This window comes from Chenopodium quinoa, unplaced genomic scaffold, assembly GCF_001683475.1.
Source record: "Chenopodium quinoa cultivar QQ74 unplaced genomic scaffold, ASM168347v1, whole genome shotgun sequence".
NCBI lineage: Eukaryota > Viridiplantae > Streptophyta > Magnoliopsida > Caryophyllales > Amaranthaceae > Chenopodium > Chenopodium quinoa.
The window spans coordinates 573,541-586,129 of NW_018744996.1; the positions used below are offsets into that span (position 1 = coordinate 573,541).

The 12,589-nt window shown below is 35.1% G+C and overlaps 2 protein-coding genes across 3 annotated transcripts; both read right to left on the minus strand.

Moving 5' to 3' along the window:
- Positions 1-337: 337 nt before the first annotated feature.
- Positions 338-5,795, minus strand: LOC110707218 (serine/threonine-protein kinase Nek6-like). 2 transcript variants are annotated; one of them, XM_021885224.1, is made up of 15 exons: positions 5,600-5,616; positions 5,430-5,436; positions 5,150-5,346; positions 4,778-4,844; positions 3,882-3,947; positions 3,557-3,603; positions 3,169-3,214; positions 3,003-3,083; positions 2,861-2,903; positions 2,675-2,724; positions 2,492-2,573; positions 2,365-2,414; positions 2,181-2,254; positions 1,966-2,017; positions 338-1,862 (listed from the first exon to the last, which is right to left on the minus strand). In XM_021885224.1, the coding sequence occupies exons 3-15, from the start codon at positions 5,266-5,268 to the stop codon at positions 576-578; spliced, it is 2,064 nt and encodes a 687-aa protein (XP_021740916.1). In that variant the 5' UTR covers positions 5,269-5,346; positions 5,430-5,436; positions 5,600-5,616; the 3' UTR covers positions 338-575. The 2 variants fall into 2 exon arrangements, with proteins under 2 accessions (XP_021740916.1, XP_021740915.1); XM_021885223.1 differs by lacking the exon at positions 5,430-5,436 and having other exon boundaries at positions 5,600-5,795.
- Positions 5,796-7,793: 1,998 nt separating this feature from the next.
- LOC110707146 lies at positions 7,794-8,624 on the minus strand. Its single transcript, XM_021885158.1, has one exon. It carries the CDS (start codon positions 8,622-8,624, stop codon positions 7,794-7,796), a length of 831 nt encoding a protein of 276 aa, XP_021740850.1.
- Positions 8,625-12,589: the final 3,965 nt, after the last annotated feature.

Consider the following 12,589-nt stretch of genomic DNA (forward strand, 5'->3'; position numbering starts at 1 on the left):
ATACAACTATAGCCCTCCATAGCATTCTTCATTTTTCGACTACAGAGTATTGCACTACATCAGATACAAGACACACATCACCTCTAAGGACAGCATCATGTGAGCTTGTAGATTCTACTAAAGATGGACAGCATAACTGCTCAGAATTTCCGGTGTTGTTCAACTTAGTATTTCTCAAACATGCTCAAGATCTCATTCGACACTATAGGAGAACCAAGAATACAAAGCAGCAGATTTTCTGTACAAAGATTGCTTTTGCAGAATCTTTTGGTACAATTCTTATATAATCCTTTGAAATCATCACCAGCTTTAAAAATAAATGAAATTAACGCATTGATAAAGTTCATTTCAGCAAATTTGACAAATTAATTTCCTATCGTTGAAGGCCACTTCCAATTAATAATAAGCATCCAGTGGTTTACAACTAGAGAGTTCAAAACAGCAACATTTTTTTAAGAAAATTCACAAATTCATTGAATGTACCCAGCCCTCCGAATCTCACACACACGCACACAAAATTTTTACATATCACAATGTCATGAACAAGGCAAATCCATATCAAATGCTCTAGAACATCAAGCTGAGGTAGCTTTGGCTGATTTATGTGCTGCAATCAGGCTTTTTGTCAGCCATATTGCAGTTTCCCGGGACGACACAGTTTCTTCACCAAAGGGTCTCAGAATACCAGAAAGTTCGTCAAGCTTATCCTCTCTAAGAAGCCGTGCACATAACTCAAGGAGAGATTCCAAAGCATCAGCTCTTTGGTGGGTTGGAACTTCAGCCCCACCTTTAGTTTGACCACCACTCATTGCTGTTAGGGTCCTCCTCAGTAAAGACAATTCAGCTGGTGTTGGGTTAATTGTTTCATCACCACCACTACTTGACTGTAAGGTGCAACTAGTGTTGAGAGTCTCTACTCCAACTTCACAGTTGGATGGGAGCAAATTACCATTCTCAGAAGGCATAGACTTCTCTGTTGGTTGATTTTCTATACAAATATCATGACTTTTTGTTTCCCTTTGAGAGCTTGGTTCAACATGCTCATTTTGCGTAACTGGCAATGGCGTTGGTCCATCATCAGGAGAGCTATTAGCAGAAAGATGCTCTTCACAGGAAATCGTTGTGTTTCCATTGTTCTGTGGCATGACTTGATTGACATTTTCACTTTCGTCAGTAAGGTCTTGTACGTCATAAAGCTCCAATAAATCTAGTTTGTTTGCATTCTCAACATTAACATCTACCCATTGTTGAAGGGAATCATTATTAAATGTATTTGTGGCTGTAGTTTCTTCCACACTGCTTTCCTTGGAAGCATTTAAGCCACTTAGCTCATCTGAGCCGCACATAATCGTATGACAGCCTGAAGACTCACATTTGGAACTTTCACTGGCATCACATCTATCCTTAAAGTAGCTCACCAGATCAACTCTCTTCGTTTCAAGGTTTTCCTCAGAGGTAGCAGATGTGGATGATTTGTCACAACAATTCTGCTGATTGATGGGCACAGCATCACTAATCTTTTCACATTGATCAAAATTTCCAATTGGCTTTACTGCTCTTTGTTCTCTCTCTCTTCCATCCTTGTCACATTGATCAAAATTTCCAATAGGTTTTACTGCTCTATGTTCTCTCTCGCTTCCATCCTTGTCACATTGATCAAAATTTCCAATTAGCTTCACTGCTCTATGTTCACTCTCTCTTCCATCCTTTCCCCTATTAGTTTTACCAGATGAAAGTCTCCTAGCTGTCTTTTCTGCCTTTTCCTTTGAGTTTGGCGACTTGACGGGAAGATAGGATGGGGATGTAGCACGACATCTGACTAGAAATGGCTGCAGGTGAGGATGTCTTAAAATTTCTGCAGCCTGGTAAGTAATGAAAATATTACAGAACATGCATCAGAGAGGATCCAAGAGCTGCAATCTAGTCTAGAATTTAAAGGCAGGTGCAAAAGGCACTGAAACTCACAGTTGGCCTATACTCTGGGCTTTTTCGTAACATGGTCTTTATAATTTGTTTCCTGGATAGCAGAAGCACAAATTGTGAATAAAGATAATGCGACTTTATTCTATAATGGATTAATGGAATAGAAAAACATGCAACTGAAAGTAAATGGAGATATAGATGTGGTGAAATCTAACTCTAAAGCACCAAGTCCATTTCTTGGATTTTGTGGCACTTACAAAGTGGATGAGTAGACAATTGGAAGTGGGGTCATGATTGATCGGTTAATTTTGTTGATCAGACTAGCCATGTCCTGTTTCATTTCACCAGAAGAATTAGTAACAAATCATACAAAAATCAAACTAAAACTTCTCGGTGTCCAATAGATAATTTAGTACGGAGGTAATTCAGCATGGGACTTACATTAGCTCTAAATGCTGGTTGATGTGCAGCAATCTCAAATATACAACATCCTAAAGGAACAAAATAATTCAGCACAAAACAAGATAACAGAGTTTAAAGTGACACCATAATACTCTTTGTTACTTACCAAGTGACCATATATCTGATTTGTAGCCATAAGGTATATCTGCAAGGAGCTCAGGACACATATAATTGGGTGTACCAACAACCTAATTACAGTAAGTCATCAACAGAAAAACCCTTTCATCAGCAAAATAATTTTATTGTTTGCAAATGCATATCAATAGAGGAAATGCTCAGAAGTCAATACCGATGAAGCAAGATCATCAGGCTTGAGAAGTTTTGCAAGTCCAAAGTCACCTATAACCTCCACACAAATTTTTTTTGTAAGCCCTAATCCAGCTCAATTCAACCTCTAACACACAAGAGGGTACAATTTTTATATGTCAATGGATATATTTTTTAAGAAAAAAAGCCTAGGCAGAAAGTCCCTTACCAAGCCGAATGTCATTTTCCTTTGTCAAGAAGATGTTGGAACACTGAAATAAACATAGTTACATTACAATTGACATTAGTGGGCCATATCCTTGAAAAACAAAACCAGTACCGATTTTGCAAGCACATGCAGATTTACAAACCTTCAAATCTCTGTGAAGTATGCGGTTGGAGTGCAGGTAATCCACAGCTACCAACAACTGAGTCATCCATTTGCAGATTTTCTGTAGATAACAAGAATTTAAATAGGTTTCTAAATACTCATGCAAGTAATATAACGAGAATTGGTAAATGATTATCTATTGCTACCTCCTCGGAGATATGTGATCCTCTAGCCTTCCTAACGATCTCAGCCCTGATCATCCAGAATATTATCCCATTTAGTCATTAGTTAATTGCATCCAAAAATAATGGAAACTGCATAATTTCTTTTGAAATAAAATATAATTAGAAAAAAAAAAAAGTTTCTTCAATCTAAATGGATAGAACCATTCACATCCACGCATTGCCTCTTGTGATCACAAAGATGAAAGATCCTTTTAAGGCAATGTGTGATGAATGATGTGATCACCCCGCAATTATTTTAAGATGAGTGCCTAATGCAACTCTCATGCTAGTCATACAATTTGAAATCCTACAATACTTTTATAAGAGATAAGTACATAAATGATAATAATCAAGGATGCTAGCTGCTTACATATCACCTCCTTCGCAATAGCTGGTTACAATGCATACGCAGCATTCCTACAGTAGAGAGAAAAAAACGATAGTATGAAGCTGTAGTAGTAAAACCATAGCAATGTCATTAAGGAATTTCATAGTTTCAAACAGATCATTTTCAACAAAATCAGCACATGTAATGGCCATGCTACCTCCTAATTGAGAAGTTGAGTTCATATTGATGCAGTAGCGTTCAAATTTCAAAGCCATACTATGTTAAACCAAGATACATAGCGAACAGTAATAGCCAATATGGCATCAATGGCACTAATATATACTCGGTATGTGATGTCTATATTTACCTTGTCCACCCAAGAATCTTTATATTCAACAATGTATGGATTGTTTAGCTTGGAAATCAGCTCCATCTGAACAAAACAACAAGAGCCAGGGCAAAAGTAAAAATGGTAAGTACTGAGAATATAAAGCTCTAGTCCTTTACAAAAGAGAAAGCAAACAAGTTCAGCAAAATGCAACATTTGGACAATGAGACATTAAGACATACCAAGATCAAAGAATGCAGCAAAAGGTAATAAGACCTAATAACCACAGTTACACATGTAAAAGGTACATAAGACATACTTCGTCCAGTCCTCAATGCTTGTCCTATTTGTCATTTATCACATCTTCAATGTACATCTTTGAACAACAATATCTTTAAATTGTTTATGATTAAAAATTATGAAAAGTTAATATTTTGAACTAACACATCGAAACAAATCTAACAAGATCCCACATAAGAATCTTATCTCTCACATACATCAATGAATAATATATCTATAAATAGTCATGGTCATAGTTTTTCTCCCTTCAAATGGAATATTCGAAATGGAACAAACATAAAGAAGCACAGGGAGGCAATACAAAGAGATAACTAAACTAAACTAAAATACTACGTAACAGTGATCAATACATGATTTTGTCATAGATTCATGAACTAAAACGCCTAAAAGTGGAGGTATGAAACATCAAAATACAACAATACTAGTCGATGCGTGATTTTGCCATACATTCCAAAACTAATGTCAGTTTAGGATATTTATATTATATTCATAACCATAAGGCTGCGTATGTTAAAGCTGTGATAAGACGAAGTAAACATAATTAACATTTTTAATCCACCAAATTAAATTACTAAGATCTTGACTACCAACATGTTCAATTGAAATTCTACAAATTAAAGATTAAAGAGACTAACCTCCTGAAGAGCTGTTCTCTTAAATTTCTCAGTTTGTTTAGCTAAGCGTATCTTCTTCAATACATACCTAAAAAATACATGAATAATTAGCAACCATAAGAAATATGGGTAGCAACCCATATAACACCGACAAACAAATCATTAGCAATCAACAAAATTTTAAAAATACAATACTCTATTATTTGGTTTGAAATCGTTGACCTGTTTTCAACACCCTATAATTGTTTTCCTTCCTTAAACCCCACAAAACTTTGAAAAAATTATATAAAATTGAATCAAATTCAACCAATTGATCCTATCAGCTAATCTATGTGTTAATCATTCAAACAAAGTAATTAACAAGATTTAATCTTGAAGGAAAAGGAAATTCACTTCTTTTGCTCAGCTTTGTGGAGGACAAGAAAAGCAACCCCAAATGCGCCTCTTCCAATTTGCTCAATCACTTCATAATCCTCCATTTTAGATTTAAATTCTCCATTTTCAGCCTCCATTTTGAAATCCCAGAAAATTATAAACCCCCAAAAACCCTTTTCAGGATCTACTCTTCTCTGGGAAATTTCAGCGAATACCTGGTATGCAACCCACAAATTTTTAGCAAAAAGCATAAAAAGTTAAATATAAATGAACTAAAAATTACACCTTTTCGCCTTACCTTTAAACTAATTCATCAAAGAACAGGATTTAACGAAAATACCCAGAAATTGAAATTATACAATAGTAAGAATTTCGCAAAGAAGAAAGGGAAAGCAGCACAAGATTGTAAAATGGAGAAAGAAGGTCTGTTTATTAGACAAGAGAGAGAGAGAGAGAAAGAACACCCACAAGTTCAAACTGTTGAAGTAAAGCAGGAGCAGCAGCAAGTAGCAGACTGGAATACAAAAAGTGTTAAAACAGGAGTATTATGACTATTTAATTACAAAGGTGATTTGCAGAGTCGTCTGTATTACTCCTTAATTAAGTATTAGTATCAACTTAACTACTCCCTAAATCGTACTGTAATAAGTATACTTTTGGTTAACTATTTCCGTTCATGTGAACAGCTACTTCCTCTATTCTCAAATATAGTCGCATTTGACAATTACACACGTTGTCTACACTAGATTTACGAAGTACTCCCTCTGTTTTTTTTTTTATTTACATCACTTTCTTTTTATGGGTGTTTTTTTTAATGCATCACTTCTATATTTGGTAACTTTATACTATATTTTATCATTTCTTTTTCTTACTTTAAACTCCACTCAAATTATTATATCATTTCTCTCTCTTCCATGTTCCCTACTTAAATAATAAAAATATTTATCCTCTCTTACATAATTTCTCTTTCATGGTCCCCATCTTAATTTTACTATAATAATTTATTCACCCACTCATAATATTATATTACTCTCTTAAAAATCCGTGCATTCCAAGTGATGCAAATAATAATTTTTTTTTTAAAAAAAAAAAGAAAAAAGAAAAACGATGGGAGTATTTTATATGCACGCAATGCGTGCTCTATTTTCTAAATTTATTTGGATCAATCATTTTATAATGCTGCCTGAGACCCTCAATCCCTTCGTATCTGAATGAGTGCATCACTTTGAATAAATACATCACTTCATTATATGGAAATATCTCTATTTATTTTATTATTTCTCTTTCCTCCTACTAACCCCACTTGTTATTCATTACAGAGCACTCGTATCATTTTTCTCTCTTCCCAACTTCCATCGTCCCTAGACTCCCTACGTAAGAATAAAACACATTACTCCGTATCAACATATTTAATTCTCAACATCACCCACTTACACATTAGAATTGAACTTAAGTGCTCGTTTGGTTAACATAGGAATTAACTTCCCATAGGAATTTATATTTCATGGGAAATTTTTCCCCTTATGATTTTTCTAGGAATTTAGCTAAATTGTTTGGTTGACATAATAGGAAATTGCATTTCCTAGGAAATTCAACTCACCAAGGGGGGAGTTGGTGAGTAATTTCAAGGGTTGTGGGAATTTGTATTTCCCTTGGAATTGCTATTTCCCATGTTTAGCTTATTTCCCTCCAATAAAACACACCTTCATTTTAATACTTCCTAGAAAATTCCATTTCCAAGGAAATTATCTTCTAACCAATGACACCTATTGACCAAATTGAAACTTAACATGAACGGTTTTTTTTTTTTTTTTTTCTTTTTTTTTTTGTAAGAATAAGGCCGGTCCTCCCGGCCCGGATTAGCGGGCTAGACACTATGGAAGTGGGGGGAAGACTAAGGGAATCCCCACCCCAAAGTGCCTCTAGTGGGATTTGATTTCACAACCTTTATTTGGTAGACCAAGCTTTGTTTGGTAGCCTTTACATGAACAAAACAAAAAATTTCTAGTGATTTTAGAAGAACTTTATAACATAAAGGTCAACTTCTTTTGTTTTATTTCATTATTAAAATAAAGTTCAATAAGATATAAGTACAGGAAAATAATTTAAATAAGTTTTTATAAGACCACTCTCAATGGTGAGCAAAAAAAATGCCCACCCACTTTCTCTCTCAACAAATCAGTTTTGTCCATGGGCAAATTTTTTTCACAATTTCTCTCCCAATAGTGAGCAAAAAAATGTTTGCCCACCACTCTATCTCTCTTACTTTTTCAATACCCCACAATTACTTTCTCACTCCTACACAACACTTCTTTATTTATTAATTTCATTTATATTTTTAACAATATTACTCCAAATAAATAAAAACTAGTTTAAATTTGTGTAACTTATTTTTTTTATTTGTGTCGTTTTTTTCGTTAAAATTTGTCGTGGAATTATGTACGTTAGATGACATAATTGTAAAAAAAGCTCAAAATTTCGTAAATGTTTTTATTTATTTTAAAAAGCGGTACATTACTAGAAACCAATTACATTTGCAACGTCATGCGTAATTAAACTTAGTGAATAACATAAAAAAAACAATAAAAAAATAACCCGACTCTGTACGGAAAAGTAGGTAGGCCATAGTACTTGGCCTTATTTAAGTCGTGCTAATTTTTCCCTAATTACGTGGCCCGTATCGTAGCCAAATATGTTCGACTAAATCACGTTTCAGAGATAGATGAATTTCTCTATCACGGAGGGAAGCTTTTCGCTGTAGAAATGCGTCAAAGTCAAAGTTGGTAGGTCGTCCTACGTTGAATTCAAACGGTGGCGTTGTAGACGTTGATGCCGGTGTTAATTCTTGTTGATCTTCTTCGTAGAAGGCTCTTAGAACTTCGGCTCGAGTGTAGTTGTGGCGCTCATCTTCAACAATCATGTTGTGCATAATGATACATGCTTTCATTATGTCCCGCAGTATGTCCTCATCGTACGCTAGTGACGGTTTTCGTATTATTGCAAATCGAGCTTGCAAAACACCGAAAGCTCTTTCAACATCCTTCCGAGCAGTAGCCTGGTGGTCAGCGAACATTTTATCTTTCTGAAGTTGAGGGGATGTGATACAATGAACAAAAGTTGCCCACTTCGGATAAATGTCGTCGGCTAAGTAATATGCCATGTTGTATTCATGGCCGTTAACTGTAAAATTTACCGGAGGAGCTCGACCATGCAGAACCTCATCGAACACTGGTGAACGGTACAACACATTAAGGTCATTACAAGATTCGGGAATACCAAAGAAGGAATGCCATATCCATAAATCCTGATCCGCAACGGCTTCCAGTATTAGCGTTGCTTTCTTGTTCCTACTGGCGTACTGCGCTTTCCAAGCCGTTGGACAGTTCTTCCATTTCCAATACATGCAATCAATGTTGCCTATCATGCCTAGAAAACCATGCAGTTCATTTTGATGCAGTATTCGGGCCAATTCATCAGTTGTAGGGTTTCGCATATACTCGGTTCCGAACTGATCAATAACCCCGGCACAAAAACGTTAAAGAGCAACTCGAGCGGTTGACTGACTGATTCGAACGTATTCATCCACGGCGTCCGCAGCCATGTCGTAGGCTAACATTCTTATCGCGGCTGTACATTTTTGCAGAGGTGATAAACCTAACCTTCCAGCTGCATCCCTATGCTGCTAGAAGTAAACATCACCTTCAACGACCTTGTTCATTATACGTAAAAACAAAGGTCGTTGCATACGAAATCTTCTTCTAAATTGGGTGGTGTTGTACACAGGATTATCGGAAAAGTAATCATTAAACAGCCTGGCATATCCAATTTCCCTATCTCTTCTATTCGTACCCCCTCTAGGTGTTTTTGAAGTATGTTGAGATTGTGTTTGGGGCATGAGGAAAGATGGGGGTTGGTATGTGAAGAGTTCATCAACGAGTTGATCATATTTTTCAGTATTTGAAGAAGATGAACTTAAACTTGAACTTGATGATGGTCTGGAATACATCATGTATTAATATTGTAAGTTTATGAATTGGTGTGGTTGTGGATATGTGCCATGCCTACTATATATAGCAAATATATCAAATGAAAATGTGGTTACAAATCTGAATGACCACACCAACTAAAGGAATCAAATTTTCAGCCACGGAATAGGTATACTATGCTAGTTGACAGTGACAAATCTTGAGTGCAATTATGTCGGTATCAATGACCCAAAGTTAAAGCACTCTAATAAAGTAAATTCAGAAAAATGTGACTACACAATGACAAAGACTTATTGCAATTATGTAGGTACCAATGACCCAAAGTTAAAGCATTATGACAAAGTGAATTCAGAAAAATGTGACTACACAATGACAAAGATTTAAAGCAATTATGTCGGTATCAATGACAACTGAAATCAACTTGTTAAACAACATGTCATTCAATATTGGAAAATCAGAATACAATTTTACATCTTACATTGAAATTAAACACACCACTAATACAAGTTAAAAATAAAAGACTACATTGCGCATAATGTTAAACTTAACTAATACAAGCGTAGACCTAAAACAACCAAACATGCTTAAAAGCCTTGTAATTTACCCAGTAAAAAATTCTTGTACGCCTCTTCTTGAGGAGTGAGTGGCGTAGGCGAATTTTTCAGAGTTTGCAGCATATCAAACATGGTTCTCATCTTATGAATGTCAAGTTCCTCCCGTTTCCTCTGTTCCTTATCCTTTTCAATTTTGATCCTCTCTTCCTTTAGAATGGCCTCCCTTTCGCGAATTGTAGCGAATTCCTTCATTCGTTCGCTAAGGTCAGACGAACCACTTTCTGTTGCTACTGCTTTCCCTTTACGCTTCGCCTTTGCTTTCTTCACACCCTCGGGTCGTTGTAAACCTCCAGATGAAAAACCATCCATAGGGGTTTCATCCCCTACATCATCTCTGGACCTCTTCCCACTTCCAGCACTGCCTTGCTCTTCAGCATCACAAGCGGCTTTTCTTTCCTTCTTTGACAAGGACCATCTCAGCTTTGGCCTCCACTTTGGATCTTTATTAAGCATTTCAATTGCGTGAGGAAAAGTGAAATTGCGACCTTGAGCGAGATGAAAAAGCTTCGCCGCACTTTTTATACGGCCAGCTTCGTTGTAACCACTCCCTCCCTCCGGAAGTCTACCTGCTTCATCATAGCAAGATATCCACTGTAGTGTGTCTGCTGCCAACCTTCTCCAGTCGACGTCAGACTCTTAATAGGTCTTGGCGGAATTATATGCGGCTTCTCCGCATGAGCAGTTTGATATGCTGCTGTGCATTGCGCCATAGGCAAGTTGCTTTCTGGCTCGTACTTTTAATAGCATCCTCGCTGATCTGCAAGTACAACCCAATCAGAGCTTCATCTTTTGCAACAGACCAAATACGAGTCGCTCGTGCAGCAACCTGGTTGGGTTCCAGTCTGCGAACTGGTGGAGGATACTGCGGCGTCTCTGGTACGTTTTCCTCTTCTCTCTCATCGAATTGTGTGTTGCTATCATGATCGGTTTCATGTGTACGTTCTTCATTAACATGGTTTTGTAGGGAAAACTCGGTGGGTGTCTGATGCTGTGGAGGTGGTTGCAAAGACGTATTGCCCATTCTTTGCAAGAACAATTGAAACTCAGGATTAGTTAGGAAATCATCACTAAAACCCGTAAATTGTTGACGGAAATTTGGGTTGTTTGGATCCATTAAAAGATTCTGCATCAAAAAACCAAAAATTGCATTTTGTTACAAAGATTAATTTAAAAAACAAATTTACATGACAACAAATGAAAAAATATAATCTAATACCAATTAATTTATTAAATATACAACATTCACGTTGAACAACATATAAACAAAACATATAATACATAATTTAATGTAACGACATTAACTACCTACACAAAAATAACATGTACAATATAATTTATCATAACAAATTACTTCCCATATACAAAACAAAAACCCATTTTCCATAAAAAATTACCAACTAATTTCAAATTAAATTAACTACAAATTTAGTAATGTATGGACAAAATATCAACAACTTTCTTCAATAATATATATAATTGCAATTACATTACATGACCTACGTTTTTTTATTTGCAAAAAAATCACATATATACTAATTTTAATAAATAACTGAATTTATATAATAAAAAAAAACATATTTACCTGAAAATGGGTGAAATACAACAATAATATTCTTCTACAATTTTAAAATATTTTAAAAAATAAGAATATGGAGGATTTATGATTTTTATGAAATTATACCAAAATATACCAAAATGCATGTCTATTTATAGAGAAATTTTTTTTATGACCGTTGGTATTTTTTTTTTTTTTAATAAATATATTTTTCAGAAATCGAATTACAAAAAAAATAACCGTTGTATAATAGCTACAATATTCTGATTGGTCAACAACCTGCAAGTGACACATGGCGTCCACCGATTTGTCCACTGACTGACGCGCGTCAGTCAGTTTTTGAATTTTTTTTTCAAAATTCTGGCCTCAAAACGACGCGTTTTGAGGAGTTTTCTTCTACCCCACTACGCCAAACGACGCCTTTTGACTATTGGTCAGCGAAATGTTTTTGCTTCTGGCTGCACGTTGCGGGGCCCACAAAAATACGATTCATCTTAAAAAATGCTCAAGTTTTGGGCATTTTCAGAAATGCTCATGAGTATTTTTTGGCTTTTTCTCATTTTCTCACCATTGTATTGCATGATCAAATTTTATGCCCACCCAAAATGCCCATGAGCAAATTTTTAGCTCACCATTGGTAGTGCTCTAATGATTAATAAATACTATTTAATTCAATTTAAAATTAAAAGAAACTCTTAACAGAAGCTTCAATAACGGTGTGTCAAATTCACCTGATCTCTATTTATCTAAATTTATTTTATCTTATCTGAACTTATCAAAACTTATTAGAAATAATTTTAGTGGTAAATTAAGTTTAGGTAACTAGACCTTATTTTTTCCTAAATTTCCTTAACTAAACTTATTTTTTTTTAAAAAAACAAATGAAAACGAGGTGAATAGAACAGACAAATCATATTGCAAGACAAAATTTTAGCTAAATCAAATTAGATCAGTGGGAATATAGGATATATATATAAATTACACTTGTACTTTGTTTTATACATAGTGAATAGTATAAGGTGTACTTTGTAGTTTGCACGCACAGCTTAATTGAAATTTATTAGTAGTACTATCCCAAATTGGTAGGACCTATGAAGAAAAATACATCAAGAAAGAGGTGGCAAAAAATTCCTCCTAATTAAAGCAAGGGACATGGCGCATTAAGCATAATGATCAGATTGAAATTAGTGTAAATGATAATCTGAACAAATAAGAAAAAAAAAAAAGAAAAAGGAACAAAAATGGTGTACCTAAAAAGATTAATTAGTCATTAGTGGAAGCTGTAGAAATAACAAATTATCAT